The sequence below is a fragment of the Cupressus sempervirens genome, chromosome 7 (genome assembly GCF_028749045.1).
Source record: "Cupressus sempervirens isolate cs-2001-9-10 chromosome 7, ASM2874904v1, whole genome shotgun sequence".
Lineage (NCBI taxonomy): Eukaryota > Viridiplantae > Streptophyta > Pinopsida > Cupressales > Cupressaceae > Cupressus > Cupressus sempervirens.
Window position 1 is genome coordinate 563,038,418 of NC_143124.1, and position 21,455 is coordinate 563,059,872.

The 21,455-nt window shown below is 34.7% G+C and overlaps 1 protein-coding gene across 1 annotated transcript in view; it reads right to left on the reverse strand.

Annotated features, from left to right (window-relative positions):
- The window catches only part of LOC149548001 (DNA replication licensing factor MCM4-like), a 175,229-nt gene extending 157,413 nt beyond the window's left edge, over nt 1–17,816 (reverse strand). Inside the window, exons 1-4 of the mRNA XM_089794216.1 lie at nt 17,708–17,816; nt 17,520–17,577; nt 17,051–17,279; nt 16,419–16,721 (exon numbers count right to left, since the gene is read on the reverse strand). Coding sequence (XP_089650342.1) covers nt 16,419–16,721; nt 17,051–17,279; nt 17,520–17,577; nt 17,708–17,816 — 699 coding nt within the window. The remainder of the gene's footprint in view (nt 1–16,418; nt 16,722–17,050; nt 17,280–17,519; nt 17,578–17,707) is intronic.
- Between the last annotated feature and the right edge of the window lie 3,639 nt (nt 17,817–21,455).

Genomic DNA, 21,455 nt, shown 5'->3' on the forward strand with positions numbered 1-21,455 from the left:
ACCACATATATATAGTCCTTGCCTTGGGCTCTAGGTAGTGTTGTGATGAAGTCCATAGATAAACACTCCCACTTCCTATCAAGAATCAGAAGTGGCTGAAGTAAATCGGCTGGATAGGAGTGTTCCTACTTATTTTGTTGGCAGGTGGGACACTCCCTAACAAACTGAAATACCTCTGCTTTGAGCCCTTTCCATGTGAAGTGCTCTCTAATCTATTGGTATGTCTCATAGAAACTAGGATGTCCTACCATAGATAAATCATGAAAAGATTTTAAAATCATCCTCCTCACTGTTGAGCCTGGAACCAAAAATATTTGCCCTTTGTAGAGGATGAGCTTATTCACAAGGGTGTATCTATTGTCCTGAATAGTTCCATCTATGAATCTAGTTGTCCAGCATCCTTTGCATAATCTAAAATGATCAAGCATCTCCAATTCTCTGATATATCTGTTAATAAGCTCAAATGGGGCCTAGGTGATAAAGCATCAACAACTACATTCTATGTCCCCTTAAAATATGTAATATCAAAGTCACAGGACTATAACTTTCTCACCCACTTCTGTTGCCTATCATTGAGATCTTGCTACCCCAAAAAGTGTTTTAGGCTATTATGGTTAGTTTTGATACAAAATTTTCTACCTACCAAATATTGCCTAAATTTAGCTAAAGCATGCATAATGTCTAACATCTCCTTATCATATATGTTGAAGCTCTGTTGTGGCCCTCTTAATTTCCTACTCTCATAAGCAATAGGGTACTTCTCCTGCATAAGCACCGCTCTAATGCCCTCTCTGAAAGCATAACAATGTAGCTCAAAAGGTCTACTAAAATCCAATAATACTAACACTAGATAGGAAGTCATCAACTCCTTTTCTCCAATCACTCATGTGCCTTAGGAGTCCATAAGAAAGCTCCCTTTCTCATCAAATATGTTAAGGGTGTTGCATGCCTAGAATATCCATCCACAAACCTCCTATAGAAACCACACAATCCCACAAAAGCCCCTCAACTGTATAAGGTTTACTGGTGAAGGTCACTCCACAATGACACGAATCTTTTCAGGATCCATGTGTGCGCCTTCTACACTAATGATGTGACCCAAATACAACAACTCTATCATACCCAAATCACATTTCTATTCCTTTGCATACAAGGACTCTCTGCCCAATATATCTAACATTGTGTCAAGGTGAACCAAGTGCTCTTCCCAAGATCTACTATACACCAAGATATCATCAAAGAAGAAAAGTACAAATTTCCTCAACTGAGAATGGAAAACCCTAATCATTGTTGCCTAAAAAGTAGCACATGTGTTAGTTAGCCCAAATGACATAACTACAAACTCAAAATGGCTATAATAACATCTAAAAGTTGTCTTCTCTATGTCCTACTCTCTAACTTTTATCTGGTGATAACCTAATCTCGAATCTATCTTTGAGAAGAAGCAAGCTACATAAAGCTCATCTATCAACTCATCAATCCTGGGAATGGGATACTTGTTTTTAATTGTCTTCCTATTAAGCACCCTATAATCAATGCACATCCTCAATGTCTCATCCTTCTTCATTACCAACACCACTGAAGAAGTGAAAGGAGACTTACTTGGTCTAATGTGGCCCATAGCAAGTAACTCCTATATGGTTTTTTTAAATTTCATCCTTCAACCTCTTTGGATGCCTATAAGGTGTAATCGTGACGGGCTTAGCCCCCTCCCTTAACTCAATGATGTGCTCAACACCCCTATTTGGTGGTCTACCTGGTGGAACGTCACTGAACAGCTTAGAGTGTTTAACTCTAAGCTCCTGAATATCAAGAGGATATTCAGTCTTCTGTTGTCCTGCCTATGATGGCATTAACATGCACTCTACTACCCACTCTACCTGATCATGTTGAATCAATCTAACCATCCTCTAGAAAGAGACCATTCTAAAATCATTGTCCCTAATTTCTTTAAGAATCTATGTCTTCCCATTCACTTTAAACCTCATCTCCATCTTCTTGAGATTAAGAGTGAACTCACCAATATCATACAACCAACTCATCCCAAGGACTATATTTTTATGTCCCATAGGCACAACATAAAAATCTACCTTAAAAGCATAATTTGTTAACTTCCAATGGGAGTCTAGTGATCTTACAATCATAATTGAGGAAATAGCCATCAACTACCCTCACTCTAATTCCCCCAAATTCCTCTATTTATATGTCACACTTGTCCACCAACCTAGTAACAATGAAATTATGAGTGGCACTAGTATCAACCAATGTTATAACTCAATGTCTAGCAAGTACTCTCATTCAAAATGATGCTTCCTATTTAAAGTAGTGAGATGAGCTTCCCTAAGTTGCCTATCTCCTTCCCCATTTGTGGATTCCATTTTAGACAAGTTTTCAGCCTTGTCTTCCTTTTTTTCACCATTTATTTCCTCTATATCAAATTGTTGGTTTGAATTATTTGATTTTGATTCCTCATAGTATGCCCACATAATTCTATTAACTTTGCCCTTTGGTATAAGAGGAAAGTCATATTTTGCATCATAGGGTCCCCTATAGTAGAAACATAATTTTTTCTTCCCTAAATCGTTTAATGTTTCCCTATCAAAAGGTACAGGATTTTTATCTTTAGAATCATTTTTAAAACTAGTCCTCTCTAGTTTTTTATAAAATGGTTTGTTATCCTTACTACAAGATGCTCCTTTGAACTAAAATTTATTTGTTATGACTGCACGTTCCATACTTCTTGCCTTTTTCATAGCTTCCTATAAAGAAATGGGATCAAATTTCTTTATACAACCTCTTAGTGGTTTGAATAAGCCCTCAATGACAAGAACTATCAATCTACGCTCTAAAATGTTTGGCATCATGACTGCCAACCGTCAAAATTCACTAATGAAATGCTCCAAGTTGCCTATTTATTTCAGTTGTGCTAATTCTCAAAAGTAAACCTCTGGATCTTTCTTATCAAATCTTTCAACCAACCTATACATGAAGTCCTAGTACTCTGTCACCTGATTATGCTGAAGTGTTACCATACCATAGTACCACCAATCATGTGCTACTCCCTCCAAATGCAAAGTGACATATTTGATAGCTTCAATCTCTGTCATTGGCCTTAGTGCCAAGAATGTGTCAATTTTATGAATCCAAGATTAAGTTGTCATCTTACCACTCCCATTAAATGTAGGCATAGTAAGCTTGCCTGTAGTCCTCTTTAACTCACTATTTTGAACCCTAGGCCTCCTATCCTATCTGAGTGACTTGTAATGTTCTCTCCTCTGATTTACAAAGCATTCAAAGGTCATCCTCTCCCAAACTTGTGGTGCCAATAATTTCCATTCATCATTTGCAGCCATAAGGATATCTACAAATGTCTCATCCTCAACTTCCTCTGTTGATTCCTGTACTAGTTTTTCTCTAACAAAAGTAGGACGTGTGAGCTTGTCTACTACTCTGGAAAGATTTCTATGAGTTCTTGGTGATCCCACTGCACTTCTATTATCCCCTTGTTCCAAATTTCATCTTTCTAGTGGGTTCATGCACTCAACCATGGTGGTGAGTGCCTACAAAGCTTGAGCCATTCGCTCTTGTCCTGTAACCATTGCTATGAAAAATTCCCTTGTCTCATGATCCTCATTCGTATTGTCTCTTGGTGGGCTACACTTTTTCCTATCACCCATGGTGTCTGGCTACCTGATAAAATCTTTTTACCTATCAAACAAAGCTTTCCTGATAGTGAAAAATATGTGAGAGCCAACCCCAGGTGACTTGTGATTGCTAAACCCACAAGATGGCAGGATTTAGCTCTAATACCAATGTAATATCCCTTGCCCAAATTGACTAATTTTAGCTCAAGAAATATTGTCAAAAACTTATATGTTGCCTTTCAATGCTAAGAAATTTAGAATGTTCTCAAATGATATTACAATGCCTCTTACAATGAACTAATATGCAAGTGCAATTCTTTTAGTATTTTCAATGCATATACATGGAAACTAGGTATGGAATGCATACCTACGGCCAACTGACATTTTGAAAAATAATTGACATACAAATATTATACTGATCATATGTGCTATTAGATGGACATTTCATCAAACAAATGGTATGCAACATGTATCACCTTTAGTGAATTCATTCTCATGTACAATGTTGCTATGAGTTTGCCAAGACAAATGGGCTTACAATAATGACTACAGTAATGCCAAAATCTAATTATAAATCATCACAGCAAAATCATATACCTAAAAATTACAATGCTAACTACTAACAGTTGCAAGAGGAACTTGTAATAGTGATGCCCAATAATGGAAATGGATCAAACATAAATATTGTAGCACGGCATTGTGCATGCATACTATAGAAACCAAAATGCATTCTCCAATTTAAGCACAAATAGAACTCTAGAATGAAGCCCTCCCAAATGAAAAATTTAGTGGATATTTCACCACCTCAAATGGTTGTAATACTGAAGAGTTGACATTCTCCAATGGCTGACTGAAATTAGAAACCTTAGTTTCTTCTCCCAAGTTTATATCAAATGCAATTCACAATAATCGAATGATTAAAAATGAAGCTCTCCCCTTTATTTATTATTTTCCTTCACCCCTCTAGAAGGAAATAAAATATTATTTAATTAAATTCTATAGAAGCTGCCCCCTTTCTAATACAATAATTAATTGTATTTCTAGAAAATACACTCTCCAGAAGCTTCTCCCTTGTAATACAATAATTAATTGTGCTTCTAGAAAGTTAAATTAATTAAATATAAAGTCACCTTTTAAATTTAATTTTTTTAATGATTTTATAAGAAATTAATTTAATCAATTTCTTCTTATTTCTTCACTTAGCCTTTGGATAATGTAAAGCTAAGAACTCCACTGAGATGCTAAAAATATGGGGACATTACATTCTCAGTAACAATAATTCCCCTAATTTTACCATCATAGTATGCTTTTGTAATAGCTCTACCAAGGCTTCTGCCATGATAATGTATAGGAAAGGGGATAGTGTGTCTCCTTGTCTTAAATCTCTAGATGTGTCAAAAAAGCCTTCAGAAGTCCCATTAATGAGAATTGATGCTTTAGATGAAGATATGCATTAATAGATAAGATTTATCCATTGGTGAGAGAATCTAAAAGCTTCTTAGGTTTTACATAAAAACCTCCAATCAACCATATCATATTCTTTTTGCATATCTAGTTTCATGAACATGCTTGCCTTTTTATTTTTATTGGTCGAGTGTAATATTTCCTGAATAATGAGTCTCGTGTCTAGTATTGATCTTCTTGGTACAAAACCTTTTTGTTCTTCTTATATAAGCTTAGGAAGTAATGCTTTCATTCGATTAGCTAAAATTTTGGATAGGATTTTATAGATGGTGTTGCATAGAGCTATAAGTCTAAAATCCCTATGATTTTTGGGATCAATTTTTTTAGGTATCAATGTAAGAAAGGTATAATTAATTTTTAATAATAATGATCCATCATTTCTGGATGCCTCAATGGCTTTCCAAAGATCAGTTCTAATAATATCCCAACTCTTTTGATAGAAGAAGGCCTAGAAACCATCTAGTCTTGGAAAGCTATCCAAATTCATGTTGAATAACATTAATCCGACTTCTTCCAAAGATATGGGTGAGTTTAATGCTTTATTACCTTCTATAGAGATCACTTTTGGTATACTTTCCAACATTTTTGCTTGAGCTATAATGTTCGAACTTGTAAAATTATTTAATGAATTCTTAAAGTGATCTACTAAAACTTTTGTTATACTATCAGGATTCTTAGTGATAATGCCTGAAGCATTTTTAATTTTACTAATTTTGCTTTTAACTCTGTTGATTAGTGTGTTATCATGAAAAAAAATTGTGTTACAATCTCCCTCATCTAGTCATTTCTCTCTTAATTTTTGCCTCCAAAAGACTTCTTCCTTTGCTAGAATGTTTTCTTGTTTAGTAAGGATTTTTCTAGAAAGAAGTTTTCATTATTCATACTTCTTTAATTACTTATGTGTTTAATTTCTTTAAACTTTCTTCTATGTCTAGTTTTTCTTTAAATATATTGTTGAAATGTTCTTTGTTCCACTTCAGTATATTTTCTTTAAGCATTTTCATCTTAGATACAAATAAATACATTTTGGAACCTTTAAAATTGCCTTGATTCCACCATTCTCTAATGAGATCAATAAAAATTCTATCTAAAAACCACATTTTTTCACATTTAAAAGGGTTTCTGGTAGGTTTATGAGGTTTAGTAAATTCAATCCTAACCGAATAGTGATCTAATCCTGCTATGGGAAGGATTGAGGCTTGAATATCAAAATCTATTCCTCTAAGTTCTCCTTTGAGGAACAACCTGTCTAATTTCTTAGTGATATAAGAGTAATCTTTCCTTCTATTATTCCAAGTGTACTTACCATCATTAATAGGGATATCAACTAGGTTATTAAGGTCTATTTGTATGGAAACTTGCAACAAAGAATATAATCATTTCCACGTAACCCATAATAGATCTGAGATAAATATGTAATTGAAATCCACATGCAAGAGAATAGACAACATACCCACAAAAATTGTGACACAAGATATACCTTGCGAAACCCTCATTGAGGGAAAAAACCAAGCCTCTAAAAACATTCATCACCATGTATTATTCAACAAAAATTACCATTGAAATATAACCATGGAAGCCTTCAAAGCCATAACCACTACCAAGAAATCCATGTGAACAAGCATGAATGCACACATCCCATGCCATGCTTCCAACCTTCACAAATGCTCCCTTGATTAACCTATCAAGCCTTGTCCTACTTGACTCGTGTCTTTTTGCATTTTTTCTTATCTCTACAACTACCCTTGTGGTTTCTTATATAGTAGCAAGTCTCATAAAACCACCAAGTGGTATTACAGCTACCTAACCCATTGACCCCACATTTAATATTTAAAAAATTATTTTTTTTTCCCAATATTAAATAATTACATGAAATATTATCACAATGTTACAATACAGCTCATCAAGTATATCCCATGGGAATCTTTACATGTTGCACGTCTATCTAGGTGCTCCTAGATACAACAATACATAATAAAATAAAATAATAAAACTATGCAATGTGTGCAACACCCATTATCTCAGCAATCTTCCATTTGTTGTATACATTGCATAGGGTCAATTTGTAGCCACATAAATGAACAAAGGAACAATCCCTCCTAGCACATCCACCATCATGGATCAAAGTACATAAAGTGCTCCACCTTGGTACCTGCAACAAAATCAAAGTATCCAATATCTCAAACATGAATGATCTCACCTCCTAATGCCACTACCACCAAACATATATAGAAGCCGTCCAAAGAGAAAGCCACCCAACCTGTTGCATTAGAAGATCATAAAATCTTGTGTGAACTAAAATTCCAAGCACAAAAACCTAATCCAAAGGCAATCACATGTATCCATAGTTGTCAACATTTCCATAGGTAAAATAGCACCCACAACAAGTGCCAAACCCATCCAACTATCCATACCTCCAAAGGTATACCAAGTGAATCTCACATAATCAACATATCTAATCTGTAGCCTACAATCACAAGCCTCAAGAGTAATACCTACCACATATATACCAAGAAGCTCCCACTACAAAACATAATGTCAAATCTATAACCAATTCACTCACAACATCACAAAGAAGTGAATCCATGTAGTATCAAGGATACCCACAATACATAAACCAATAATCTGCAAGAACAACTCTCATAAAAAATCTCCAATAGTCTCCCAAGCTCTCCACAACCAACATAGGAAAGAGATAAAGGAATAACCATGTCATCTCTCACATGACATACACGAGCACAAACTCTAACCAATCTCAAATCTAATGTAAGAAAAGTTGAACATCTAGGAAGATAACCAAGACCAAAGAGAAACCATGCAAATCATAACCTGTATTATGTCCTTCTACACACACATCTAGATGTAAACTGTGCAAGTATGATCTCCTCCATAAAATCCCAACAAGAAGCTTCAACAACACCCAAACCATACCATATAACTAATCATGGATGTAAGCATCTTGCAAGAAGATCAAACTCGTAAACCATTCCTAATCCAAGGAATATGCCCAATATAAAGCCATCTCCCAAACTCAACTAGCATAGCAACATAGGAAATGGAGATAACCAATGCTAAACCATCTCTCAAATGAACCCTCTAAAATTAACTCATGTACCATAGCTCAAAATTCATATTCATGAAATATAAGCATAAAATTGATACATCTGAGAGAAACAATGGGCTATACCTCTTAAGTAGCAAACCACCAAGTAGACCAAGAGTGAGCAATGAGAATATTCATCAAGATATCCAAGTCTCCAACCAAGACTCAATTAAGAATAATCTCCTCTCAAGTCCATATCAAGTGAATGCCCCTCGGACTCTTCTGCTAAAATCAAACAACTGTCCCAACAAATACTTCTCTAATCTAAGATAAATCAACATCACCATCATCTCTAAGTATCCATGAGCACTTATAACCAGTCAATCCATGCCAACTCCAAATGCAACATAGCAATATCATGAAGTATCTAGCTTATGATCAATATACTCAATACAAAGAAAGTAAACCAAGATCATTGTCAAAGTTCCAACCATGGCCTCAAGAACATAAACATGACAACATGATCTAATCATCTCAACCAAAGAGATAACATGCTCCATATGAACATACCATAACATGTCAAAAAACTCAAAATGCATATCAAGAGTATATGATGACATAAAATGAAACCATCCTCACACCAAGGATGACATGCCAAATGAAAGCATAAACCACACCTTTACCAAGAACCCCATTAGTCCTCAAGATGCAACCATCTCCACACACCATTTAGAAAACCATCTCTACATACCATGAAGAACCATCTCCACACACCATGAAGATAACCAAGAACCCCATGAGTCCTCAAGATCTAACCATCTTCATACACCATGAAGATAACAAGTGCACCATACAAATGTCAAAGATGCTTTAGCAGCAACAAAATCTAAGACAAATCTTCAACATCTTTAAAAACTCAATAAATATATCAATGCTAGAAAAACTCCCACTTAACTATGATACCAAGTCACCTATGGTATTATAAAATCCATCTCCTACATGAAGATCCTCCGGGTTTACACTCACACAACCAAAGTGTCAGTACCAAGTGAAACCAAGATCTCTGAACCAAGAAGATATAAACCAAACCACGAACTAATCCTGCATTGTCACCTCATCACTATCACAAAATCCCACTAAACCATGTATCCAAGCTATCCATGACATCATGATGAAAAATCCATCATCTAACCATGAGAATCAACCAAGGCATCAAACTATCAAAGAACTCAAAGTGCACATCATAATCTCCTCAAAAGAAACCAAATAACCATGATCCTTAACCAAGAAGATATACCATTGTAACCAAATTAAGAATCTAAGACAATGAACATCAAGGATGTAGCTATATATCCAATCATGTCATGCCAAAATCCATGACATCATAATTACATTCTTGAACTGAGCAACTAACTCTCAATGTGTCCAACCTGTCAACATAAAATAGCCAACCACAATCTTCCACCATGACTATACCTGGTAACAACATCTCACCCCTTACACATGAAGAAAAATTAGCAAATCATGTGACTTAGGGCATAGACAACCCAAATCCAAGCCACCAATCTAAATATGCATCAATAATGAAAGATTAATAGGCAAAGACAACCCATAACCAAGTTATAAATGTAACCTGTAAGTATAGACTGCTTACAACACTACACAACTTGTAGACCCAATAAGTCATCATACTCCAAACCAAACACTGATAACCATATCATCATGAGACCAATCTACAATATGAACTAAGTATACAATGACATCAAATTTTAAATCTCCAAACATACAATGTCATAAACTTGCAATGCTACCATAGTCAATATATTCCATAAACTATTTAGATAAATATATCACCAAATAAACATGTCAAACCTGAACCAATGTGTAGAGCTCTCCAAAATCTTTCCGTTGACTACTTGAAGTCTAAAATCTGACTCTATATGCCTAAGTTGTGCCCTAATTTGTGCTCAAAATAAACAACATCCAACTTTTAGGCTCCTAAAACCTGACAAAATGTCAAAATGATAAAATAATACCTACACCAAGTTGTAGTGCTCTGAATTAACTTTCCAACGCCTATAAGAAGTTTGAAATTCATATCTTGAGAGAAAGTTATGGTCATTTTACTAAGACAATCTTTTTACCATTTTCGCTATGATTTTCTTTTTGTGATGAAAATTTTGACGGGATTAAATTTGATAGCCATCACCGGCTGAAACTAAAAAAACTCTTTCATTTCCTCTGAACATGGCCATACTAGGGCATATTGTATATCAAAATTTATGGAAACATCAACTTGGATCCAATGGTGAGGTTTGTTTTTACCTAGGAGGTCATTTTTGTAAGCTCCCCCTAAAACCTTATTTTAAATAAAATATCCAAAAAACCCTTTTGCCCAATAATTTCACATGCCCAAAATATTTCTACATCCCATCATAATAGAAAACCCAAAACCCTCAGATTTGTAATAAAAAACTCATATATCTTGCCCTTTATTTTATCCTCTCAAGCATTTCCATGGATTCAATCTAGGGTTACAATAATAAAATCATAGCTCTGATACCACTTCTAAGGGAACTTGCAACAAAGAATATAACTGTTTCCACATAACTCATAATAGATTTGAAATAAACATGCAATTGAATCCATATGCAAGGGAATAGACAATATACCCACAAAAATGGTGACACAAGATATACCCTAGGAAACCCTCATTGAGGAAAAAAACCTAGCCTCCAAAAAACATCCATCACCATGTATTATTCAGCAAAAATGCCATTGCAATACAACCATGGAAGCCTTCAAAACCATAGCCACTACCAAGCAATCCATGTGAACAAGCATGAACCCACACATCCCATGTCATGCTTCCAACCTTCACAAATGCTCCCTTGGTTAACCTATCAAGCCTTGTCCCACTTGACTCTTTCCTTTTTGCCTTTTTTCTTGTCTCTACAACTACCCTTGTGGCTACTTATATAGTAGCAAGTCCCAAAAAACCACCAAGTGGTATCACATGAACAATGTTCTAAAACCATGTCTACCTAACCCATTGACCCCATATTTCATATTGAAAATTTTAATTCTCTTCCCCAATATTAAATAATTACATGAAATATTATCGCAATATTACAATACAACTCATCAAGTATATCCCATGGAAATTTTTACATGTTGCACATCTACCTAGGTGCTCCTAGATACAACATAACATAATAAAATAAAATAATAAAACTATGCAATGTGTGCAACACCCATTATCTCAATACTATCCATTTTATAAATTCCAAATATGCTTGGGGAATTTGTTGGATACCTCCAAATTTTTCATCTATATTCATGATAGTATTGAAATCTCCACCTATTAGAATAAGTTCATTGTTGTAATTTTTTTTATAAATAGACTTATTTTTTCCCTTAACAATTTTTTATCTTTGTTATGGATTAGGCCATAGATGTTTATTAGAATTAACTGTAAGTTAGTCTTTATGCTTTTAATTCTGTTTCTTATCCATGAATTGTTTGAATTTATAATATTTATATTTACTTTCCTAGGATTCCAAATCATTCCTAATCGCCCTAATGATCCTCTAGATTCATGTAAGTTGATTTTCTAGCTACCTAATTTCTTCCCTAGCTTAATTCCTTCTTCCTTATTTAGTTTTTTTTCTTGTAACATTATAATTTCAAAATCAAGTTGTTTTAAACTATGTTTTAGTAAACGTTTCTTGCTAGGTGCATTTAAGCACCTAGTATTCTAGGTAATGATCTTCATGCTGCTATGGGAAGGTTCTTTCCCTTCCTAGGTTTAATTAACTAACTTGTCTTTTGTTGTTCTTTTGCTTGCCCATCTTCTTCCCTTAGTTCTTTTAGGGACTTCCTTCCTTTCTTAGCTTTCTGACTACCATATTTAGGGGTGCTTATCTCTTCTTGATTCATTAGAATACCTAAATGTTTTGTATTCTCCTATGTATTTGCTACACTTGATTGCTTACCATCTTTCATATCTATCTCTTCATTTTCTAATTCTATCATTATCTTATCAGCAAGATTTATTTGATTATCTGTACTCGTATTAACTGCTAAATCTAGTGTATTCCCTTTTTTGCCCACATCTATAACATCTCCTTGTCCTAAGCATATTCTATCTTCATTTCACTATTATGCTTTACTATTCTTATCTTCATCATCAATGATTAACATATCTCTTCTTAAATCTTCAAAAGTGTATTTATCTCCTAGTTTCAAAACTTGCTAAATTAGTTCCTCTTTTGTACATTACTGCTTTTATCAATATTATTGTGGTTAAAAACTGGTATCACTTCATCTATTAATCGTTCCAAGTTTTCTTTCTCAGCTTCATCTGACATTGACATTTCTAGATTGTCATTCTCTGATAGCTCATTATTGAAGAAGTCATGAAAATCTTGTATTGGTACTCATTTTATCTTACTTTGATCATTATTTCTTACAATGTGCCTATAGACATTATTATTTGGAGATTCTTGTGTTGTATTTGGTGTCTGCCAAAATTTGGTACACTTCTTGACTACCTCTTTATTGGCTTCTATAGTTTCCGTTATAGACTCTGCTTTCTGTAGCAACAAGGTCTTTAACACTTCTTTTGTGTGTTTATCCTTGCTACTCTTAAGAGATGCAATAGAGAAGAGACCTTCATTTTCAATTTCTTCAAGAGTGTTGGTAAAGTTATCCAAAATATTTTTTTCTTGAGACATGGGTTCTTTCCCTAATGCTTTTTCTTTCCAACCCATTTATTCTGTAACCTTCGCTGGCTGAGATTTTTTTTGTTTCTTTTTGTTCTTTCTATATCTATTTGTAGTCTTTTGCATTCTAATATAAGTTGTATTAGGTTCTATTTTTACTCCATCTCTTCTGTTGATACCTTTATTACTTTGATCTTCATAGATTGGTTCATTTCTCCGATGTGGATTAGTGCCTTTATTTTATTTTTTATCTGATAGATCAATCATTTTTTTACTATTATATGATATTGAAGACTTCCCCTTTTCTTTATTTTGTACTTCATTTTCTTCCATTTCTTGTATATTTTATGTAGTTTCTTTCTGATCCTTGTCTATGATATTTGTGATTTTAGTTATGACTGTTGTTTTTCTTTACTTGTTTTACCAATATCCAACTCTGTAACTATTTTCCTTGCTATAAAATGATTGCACTTCCCCTGAAATTCTTTTATATTCCTTATACACATCATAGGGAAGATGTCTTTAAGCTTAGAGGTTGGTTGCATAGATTTAAATGTGATCTTTCTTTCATTATTTAATCTAATTATTTTAGAGATTTTGCCTTCAAATCTATGAGGTTTTAAGTTATAGATAGATTTGTTAGTTATTACCTTAATAGGTTGGAATTCAAGAGTATTAATCTCACAATTAATCAGAAATTTAATGTTATTACAATATTTGTATGAAGCATCTATTCCTATCAGGTTCCTAGTTGATGAACCTATATTCCTGAGAATCTCTATATGCAAAAGTTCTAGTGGGAGTGAATGAATTGAAACCCAAGTTGGAATGGAAAAGTTTAACAATTCTTCCTTAAAATCTGCTATCCATTCCAAGAATCTAACATCATAACCATTAAAATAGCAAACAGAGGTAAAGAGAAAATCTTTTTTGACATTTTCATCCCTACACTGAATGAACATAACTCTTTTAGAATGGTGATATATACTTACCTAGTTTTGACAAAAATCCTGGAACCAATTAATTAGATTGATCATATCTTGCTTTGACCCATTCCATAGTGCAAAAACACTGAGATTCTTTCATTCATGTCACCGCTCTTCACTATTTGGATTGTTGATGATCAGTATCTATTCTTTAGCTTTAATATTGGATTAAGCAATGTTTTAAAGTTGACTAGGGTATTGAGAGGGGGAATTGGGAAAAATATTCCTATGATGAGGGAGAATATATGTTTTTGAGGGTTATGTGAGGGTTTGTACTTTGAAGATTCAGGCTTACAAAGATGTGCTTCAAGTGTTTTGGGGGAATTCGCATAAGGTTTCTTAGTGGGACCTGTCTGTTGGGAATAGAAAGGCAATCTCTTGTGAGAAGCATATTTTGTATGATTAAAAAATTGAAATTGATTGTCAAGGCTATCAATAGAAAAATGATATTAGATCGATAGATCTCCTTATTCACAATTGGAGCATTTTGGATTGAAAATCTCTGAACCATGCTAATATACCCATTTGGATTGATCACTAACCAAACCCTTATCTTCTCTACATATTTCTCTAGACAATTTTGATTAATAGCACCTAGTGTATTATTGATGATCTTGTGACTAAGATTCTTGTCCTGTATATTCGCATGGTCCAAATCATTTGGCTCAGCTAGGGCATAAATGTATTTTTTGTCTTTACTGCATATCTCAAATTCATAGACAAAGAGTAGATGCAGGGGTGATTTTCATTGTATTTTCTCCCATTCTTATTTATTTAGTTGTCTAGCAAAGAAGGATGTATCAATTTTTTCTTATGCAAATACACTCTAGGGTTTTGGACATTCCTCTAATATCTTGGATTTAATTTCCCATGAATAGAAGGCAATTCACCCAAAGCATCATCTTCTTCATTGGAAAGAGTCTCAACTTTATCTTCAATATTAGCATTTTGTGCAATGTCTTCACTCCTTGTTCTATTGCTTGCCATTTCCTAGAATGGGAGCACAACACCCATAAATTAACAATACCTAAGCAATTATTAAACTGAATGAAGACAAAATCACATGAGAACAGATCTTGCATGAACTCGAAGGATTATAATTAAACAAGATCCCCACTATGCCCTTCAAAACCCTAGGGTTTAACAGCTAGAGACTGGAAATTGAGAGCACCCAGCTGAATTTGGGGAGATGATGTGTTCGGTTATAGTGCTTCCTCAATAGAGATCAAGAGCACAAAATTTGGTATCTTCAAATTCTCATTACACCACTGAATTCACCTTCTCGATCTACCTATTTGCGAATTGTTGGTGCAGCTAATGGTCTTTTTGGAGCTTACGAATGATCAATTTGTAATCTATTCCACAACACCTAATTTAGCAGTAAATGATGCAAACTTTTCACACAAATTCATGATTTTGAGTAATTGATTTAATTAATATTATTATTAATTAATTAAATTGTTATTGGATGTTAATTGGTAAGTTTAAGTAAATTTGTTTTATTGTTAAGTAATAATTATGGTTATTAGTAAACTTTTATTATTTTATTTATAACTTGTTAATTATTATTTAATAATTTAATCATTATTGTTTTGATTAAGTAAAAACAGGTTTTAAAGGACCCAAAACATTTTTACATAAAGCTAGAAGTCTAGAGAAAACTGAGAGATGTAATCAACATAGAAAAGCAGCACAGGACAACATGAGACAGACCTCCACAAAGAATAGCCATTAGGTCACCCAAGACAAAGCTAGAAAAGATACAAAAAAAATAGCAACCAACTAGCTAAGAAGTCTTTATCAGGTCAATAGCTTGATCTGCCAAAATATGCATATTTTCAACAACGGCTTTCCCCTCATCCATTTTGCTCACTTCCTCATTTTTCTTAGAATGAGCTTGGGTACTTTTGCTAGGGCCTTGATTCTCTACCACCGAAGGGGGGTCCTGCCCTTTGTCATGCTCAAGCTACTTTAGGAGGTTACCCACATTATCAGCCATCTGTTTGAACAACTTTTCCAAATTATCCAGCTTAGCTTCCATTTTAGACACCTTCCCCTGAATACCACAAATCACTTTATCTAGCACCTTTTGCTTAGCCTTGAGCTATGGTATCTTAAGCATAAGGTTTTTAACTTCTTCTACATTCCTAATAACCTTTGAAACCTTGTCTATGTGTTGGCCAAGTGTACACTCACCTCTGGCAGTTTTACTGACTTGCCCCACTTCCTTACCAAGCATCTACATTTGTTGCTTCAAGAAGCCAATCTCCTTCATGATTATACCAAGGTTACGAAAAATACCTTTGGATGACCCGAGCCCACCATTAGTATTATCATCCAAATCTTGAAGATGCCCCTGTTCCCCATCATCCTCATTTTTCAAATCCCCATTCTTCATAGTTTGAAACCTCTCCTCCTATTGCCTCAAAGATTTTCTTTTCCTTTCTAAACGGTGAGCCAAAGGCTCATCATTAGAAGGGTGAGAGGCTCGGTCATCTTGAAAATCCTTAATACCCTTGCCTTTACCTCCACTCCTCTTTTTATAGTGATCTCTCACTAATTCCTCCATGAAATCACTTTCTCGGTCAAAATCACAGTCAACAACCATCTTTTTCTTCTTTTTAGAGCTACAACCAAAGCCCTTTTTCAAACTCCCCTTAGCTTCATCTTGGGTATCTGAATCATAACCCTTTTTCGGGAGACTCCCTTTTGTATCATAGTCTACCCCTTTCAAACTGCCCCTTGGTTTCACAATCTTCTTGGATTTTAACACATTCATGATAAGGACCATAAGACCCTCGTAGCAAACATGCTCACCATTCGGGTCTTTTTGAATAGCCTGAATGGAGATGCTACGAGACTGCATTAAGTAAAATGGGAAGTTGATCCTAACATCATGCCTAAAGTGATTGGCCAACATGAAATGGTACCCATACAACTTAGTAAATCTCCCATCTAAAATGAGGTATTCAAAAATTGCACAAATCGCCATGGTCGAGAAACAAAGGTCAAGTTGATATAAGAATTACCTATTTTCACCAAGTGGCTTTTCTCTTACTCTGTCTCCACAAATTCATCTATGGCCCTATTCGAGAGCTTCCTCTCCCGATAAAAGTTAATCCCATCCATGTCCAGCCCCATGGCCTCTGCAATCACTTCTTTGATAACTTCCATTCATTGGTTACCAACCATAACAGAGCCATCCTTCCAAGATTCAATAAACTGATGTGTAATGGTAGGATTGTTACATTTAAGCCTCTCCATGTACCTTGTGAAATTTTTGCGCCTTAAAATATCCCAAACTTCTGTCTTGTTCATCCACTTCAAGCAGTTAGTCAGCTCCACCATTTTCCTTTTTCCTCCCATATTCCCTTCACCAATTTCGCTGGTTTTCTTTCTCTGAAACCCCCAATTCAATCTGCAATAAAAGGCAACACCACATTCGAAGAGAGGAATGGCAAAAACTGCCTAGAATCTATGTGAATAAATGCTCGACTTTCTAAAAATCATTACCCACCACACTCCAAAAGAGTTCTCCTCATAATTACAAATTACTGACACCATCATAGTTAAAACATTTTTGCATAGATCTCCATTTATAATAATCAATAAAATGGTAGCCATATGGAGGTAAGGACTCATAATAATCCCAAATGACTTTATGATCAATAAAGCAGGCCATGTTCGTAGCCCAATCAGCAATACAGTTGGCTTCTCTGAAATTATGAGTTATAATGCATGTTTCAAAAGTATTTATAATGTGAATAGCCTTGAAGATAATGTTGCTAATTGTCCACGATGGTTTAGTAATTTTATTTAGATAATTAACAATGTTGAGGGAGTCACCTTTCACCCATATCTTCCTCAAATTCATACTCTTAGCACACAGAAAACCATGAACAGCAGCACAGGCTTCTGCCACATGATTGGTTTGATCCCTAATTGGAATATCCATGCCTCCCACATAGTTCTAATAACAGCTCCACAACCTACTTTGCCTAGGTTCCCTTTTGAGGCCTCATCAAAGTTTATCTTGAACCAATTCGCTGAAGGAAAGTCTCATCTAGCATTATCCCTAAGATTAGGTTCTCGAATATCCATTCCCAAACTCCTTAGGTTCCAACTATTAAACACCCAATCTTCCAACCCATTACAATGTTGTTATCTAGAAATAGTTATTTTAATATTCCCAATCATAAGGACCTTAATTTTATAGAAAACCTGATCAGGACTAGATTCCACTCCTCTAAAAATCCTATCATTGTGCTCCTTCCATATGTCCCAACGTAGATAAGGAGGAATGAAGTCCCGCAATTTAACAATCAAAGCATTCTTAGAAGGGGCCCTCCAAGTAGTGAAGAACAATTGAATAGTAGCAGGGAACACCCAATCCACTTTCAATAAGCTACAAACTTTATCCCAAAGCTTCTTGGTAAAGAGGCAATGCAGCATAATATGATCAATCGATTCCCCATCATTCTTGTAGAGAACACATCAATTTATAATGATGAAACCTCTCTTCTTAAGATTATCAAGAGTCAGAATTTTATTCTGTAGAAGAATCCAAAAGAAGATATTAACTTTTGGTGTCATGCCTTTCACCCAAGCCTTGGTCCAATAGGGTACATCATGATCATCGAAAAATTAGCATAGGCAGAGGCAATAGAGTACATTCCATTTGGGTTAGTTTTCCATATCAGATCATCCTCTTTATGATTTAAAAAGAACACATTCAGGCACTTACCAAGTTCAACCAAGTTGTGGTCCACACTATTAAGATCCACCCACATATCATCCTTCCAATAATCAGCCACAAAAGTACCAATCTGATTCTTACATTGCTCCATATACCTATTCCACCTTGGCTCATCACAAAGAAGGTGGTCCAAGATCCAAATGTCTTCCCAAAAAAGAACTCTTCTACCATTACCCACCTTCCATTTAACCCCTTAAAATATTTTTCAATTTCAGAGCATTCTTCCAAATCATAGACCCCCCTTGTTCTAAGTCACTATTAAGGAAATGATTAAAATCATAGTGATCCCTATTATATTTATCAACCCAAATGTTCTTCCATTCCCCCTCCTCCTTATGCCATCTCCATAATAATTTTGCCAATAAAAATTCATTCATTGTAGTAACCCTTCACAAGCCAAGCCCACCCTTCTCTCGAGGCATACAAACATTTTCCCAAGCAATCAAAGGGAGTCTTTTTTTATTCTCCATTCTAGTCCACAAGAAACTCTTCTAAATTTTCTTAATAGCAAAAGAAAACTTTCTCAGAATTTTGAAAACACTCAAAGCATAAAGCGAAACACTTTGCAGGATAGACATCAAAATAATAACCTTACTAGCCTGATCGAGGAGAGAACCTTTCCAACTAGCAAGTTTCAAGTGGATTTTATCAATCAGCAAGTTCCAAAAGCTATCAGGAGGGGCTAAACCCAAAGGTAAACCCAGATAGGATCCAGGTAGAGAGCCAATCTCACAGCCAATTATCTTTTTGACCTTAATTTGCCTTGCCTCACTAACATTAATAAAGTAGATCAGACTTTTGCTCTAATTTATGATTTGACCAGTGGCTATCCCATAGTTAACCAAAGCCTTCTTAATGTTCCTAGAATTTCTCATTGAAGCCTCCCCCATAACAATAGAATCATCAACAATTTTTTTGTGAGAGAAAACTAAAGAAGAAGATGAGGGATTAAGGCCCACAAAGTCCCCTTTCAACACCATATTATCCACAAATCTCCCCAAACATTCAGCCAGAATAATAAAAAGAATAGGAGAGATCGAGTCTCCTTGTTTAAGACCCCTAGAAGCCTTAAAGAAGGAAGTAGGGGAACCATTAACAAGCATTGAGAAGGAGGCTAATGAAACTAACATGAAGATAAGTACCTGAAATCTCTTATTAAAGCCAAACGCTTCCAGACCACAGAGAAGAAAGTTCCAATCCACTCTGTTGTAAGCTTTAGAGAGATCAAGCTTAAGAAGAAACCCTTCCTTCTTTGACACCAAAAGAGAATAAATATTTCAATGAACTATAATAATGGAATCCAAAATTTGTCTTCTAGGGACAAACCCATTTTGTTGCCTTGAGATGATAACTGGAAGAAGGGACAAAATTATGAGGGTAAGAACCTTAGAGATAATCTTATAAAAAGAATTACACAAGCTAATAGGCCTAAACTAATCTAATATATCCACACTTGACTTCTTCAGAATAAGAGTAATCAAGGTGCCATTTAACTCTTTAAGGATATTCCTGGTACCAAAAAATTCCTTCACACCATTACAAATATCAGCACCAATGATATTCCAATACTTATGAAAGAACAAAAAAGGAAACCCATCAGGACCAGGGGCTTTGTCATCCTCAAAAGAGAAAACAGCCTTAGAAATCTCATTCGAGGAAGGAATAGAAGTGAGGGACAAATTCTGATCATTAGAGATACAAGTTGGAATGCACTCAAGAAACATATTCTGCTTATCCAAATCCAAAGTGGTGTCACCTTGAAGCAGTCTGCTAAAAAACTCCACAGCCTCCCTTTTGATAATTTCTTCATTATTAATCAAACCCTCGTATATGTATTGAGTCTAGATATTCTCTTAGCCATCCTATGCTTTAAAGTAGTCATATGAAAGAACATAGTATTTTGGTCACCTTCCTTCAAAAAAACCTTTCTAGAACATTGTCTCCAGAACATCTCCTCCTTGGTAATAAGGTCATGAAGTTCAACCAATTTACTACTTTCCTCCTCCCTTGAGACCACCTCATAACCATCAGTCTGAATCCCATCTTGTCTATCTTTAATTTCCTCCAAAATCTTTAAGTTTCTCCAAAATCATTATTGTTTAATTTGTTTTATCATCATTATAAAAACATTGATTTCTGTAAAAAAAAAAAAAAAATTATTGATAAATAGCTGAAGCATTATATTTTATTAGATTATAAAATAAAATTTACAAGATTCTCCATTCTAATGGGCACTAGTAGGAAAGAACGGAGAAAGAAAACCTCCAGTCTAGCCCAAGACTAGAGTCCTTTATTATACATTAAATTAAAGGGGCATACTCCAGTGAGACAGAAATCAAAAACCTTTTGATGATTAAATACATAGATATGCAACAATAAAATAAGGAGGGGACCAAATGAGCTCAAGGCATGCTTCCTTTAGGATGCAATAGGGTACCTAAAAAAGTGAGAGGACAACATAGACTAACCACCAACCAAAGTTAAATGTTAGGAATAAAATAATGAAACCACCTCTATTTTGTTGAATAATCTAGAGATCAGTAGGATAAGCCAAAAGCAAATTAGTTGGAAATCATCCTTCCATGCATATGAAGTTTTTCTAAGTGATGGTTAGAGTTGGAATTAATGATACAATAATTATTATACTAGTTTGAAGTGTAATCTTGCTATTAACAATTTTGTTAATTGCTATTGAGTAATAATGTTATAATAAATTTCATTTGTCCTTTGTATTCTTTGATATTTGTAAATGACTCTAGATTTGTATTCCATACTCATTCATTGTGACTGCAATTTTAGGATTAAATTTATATTGTAAGTTTGGATTACAAATTAAAT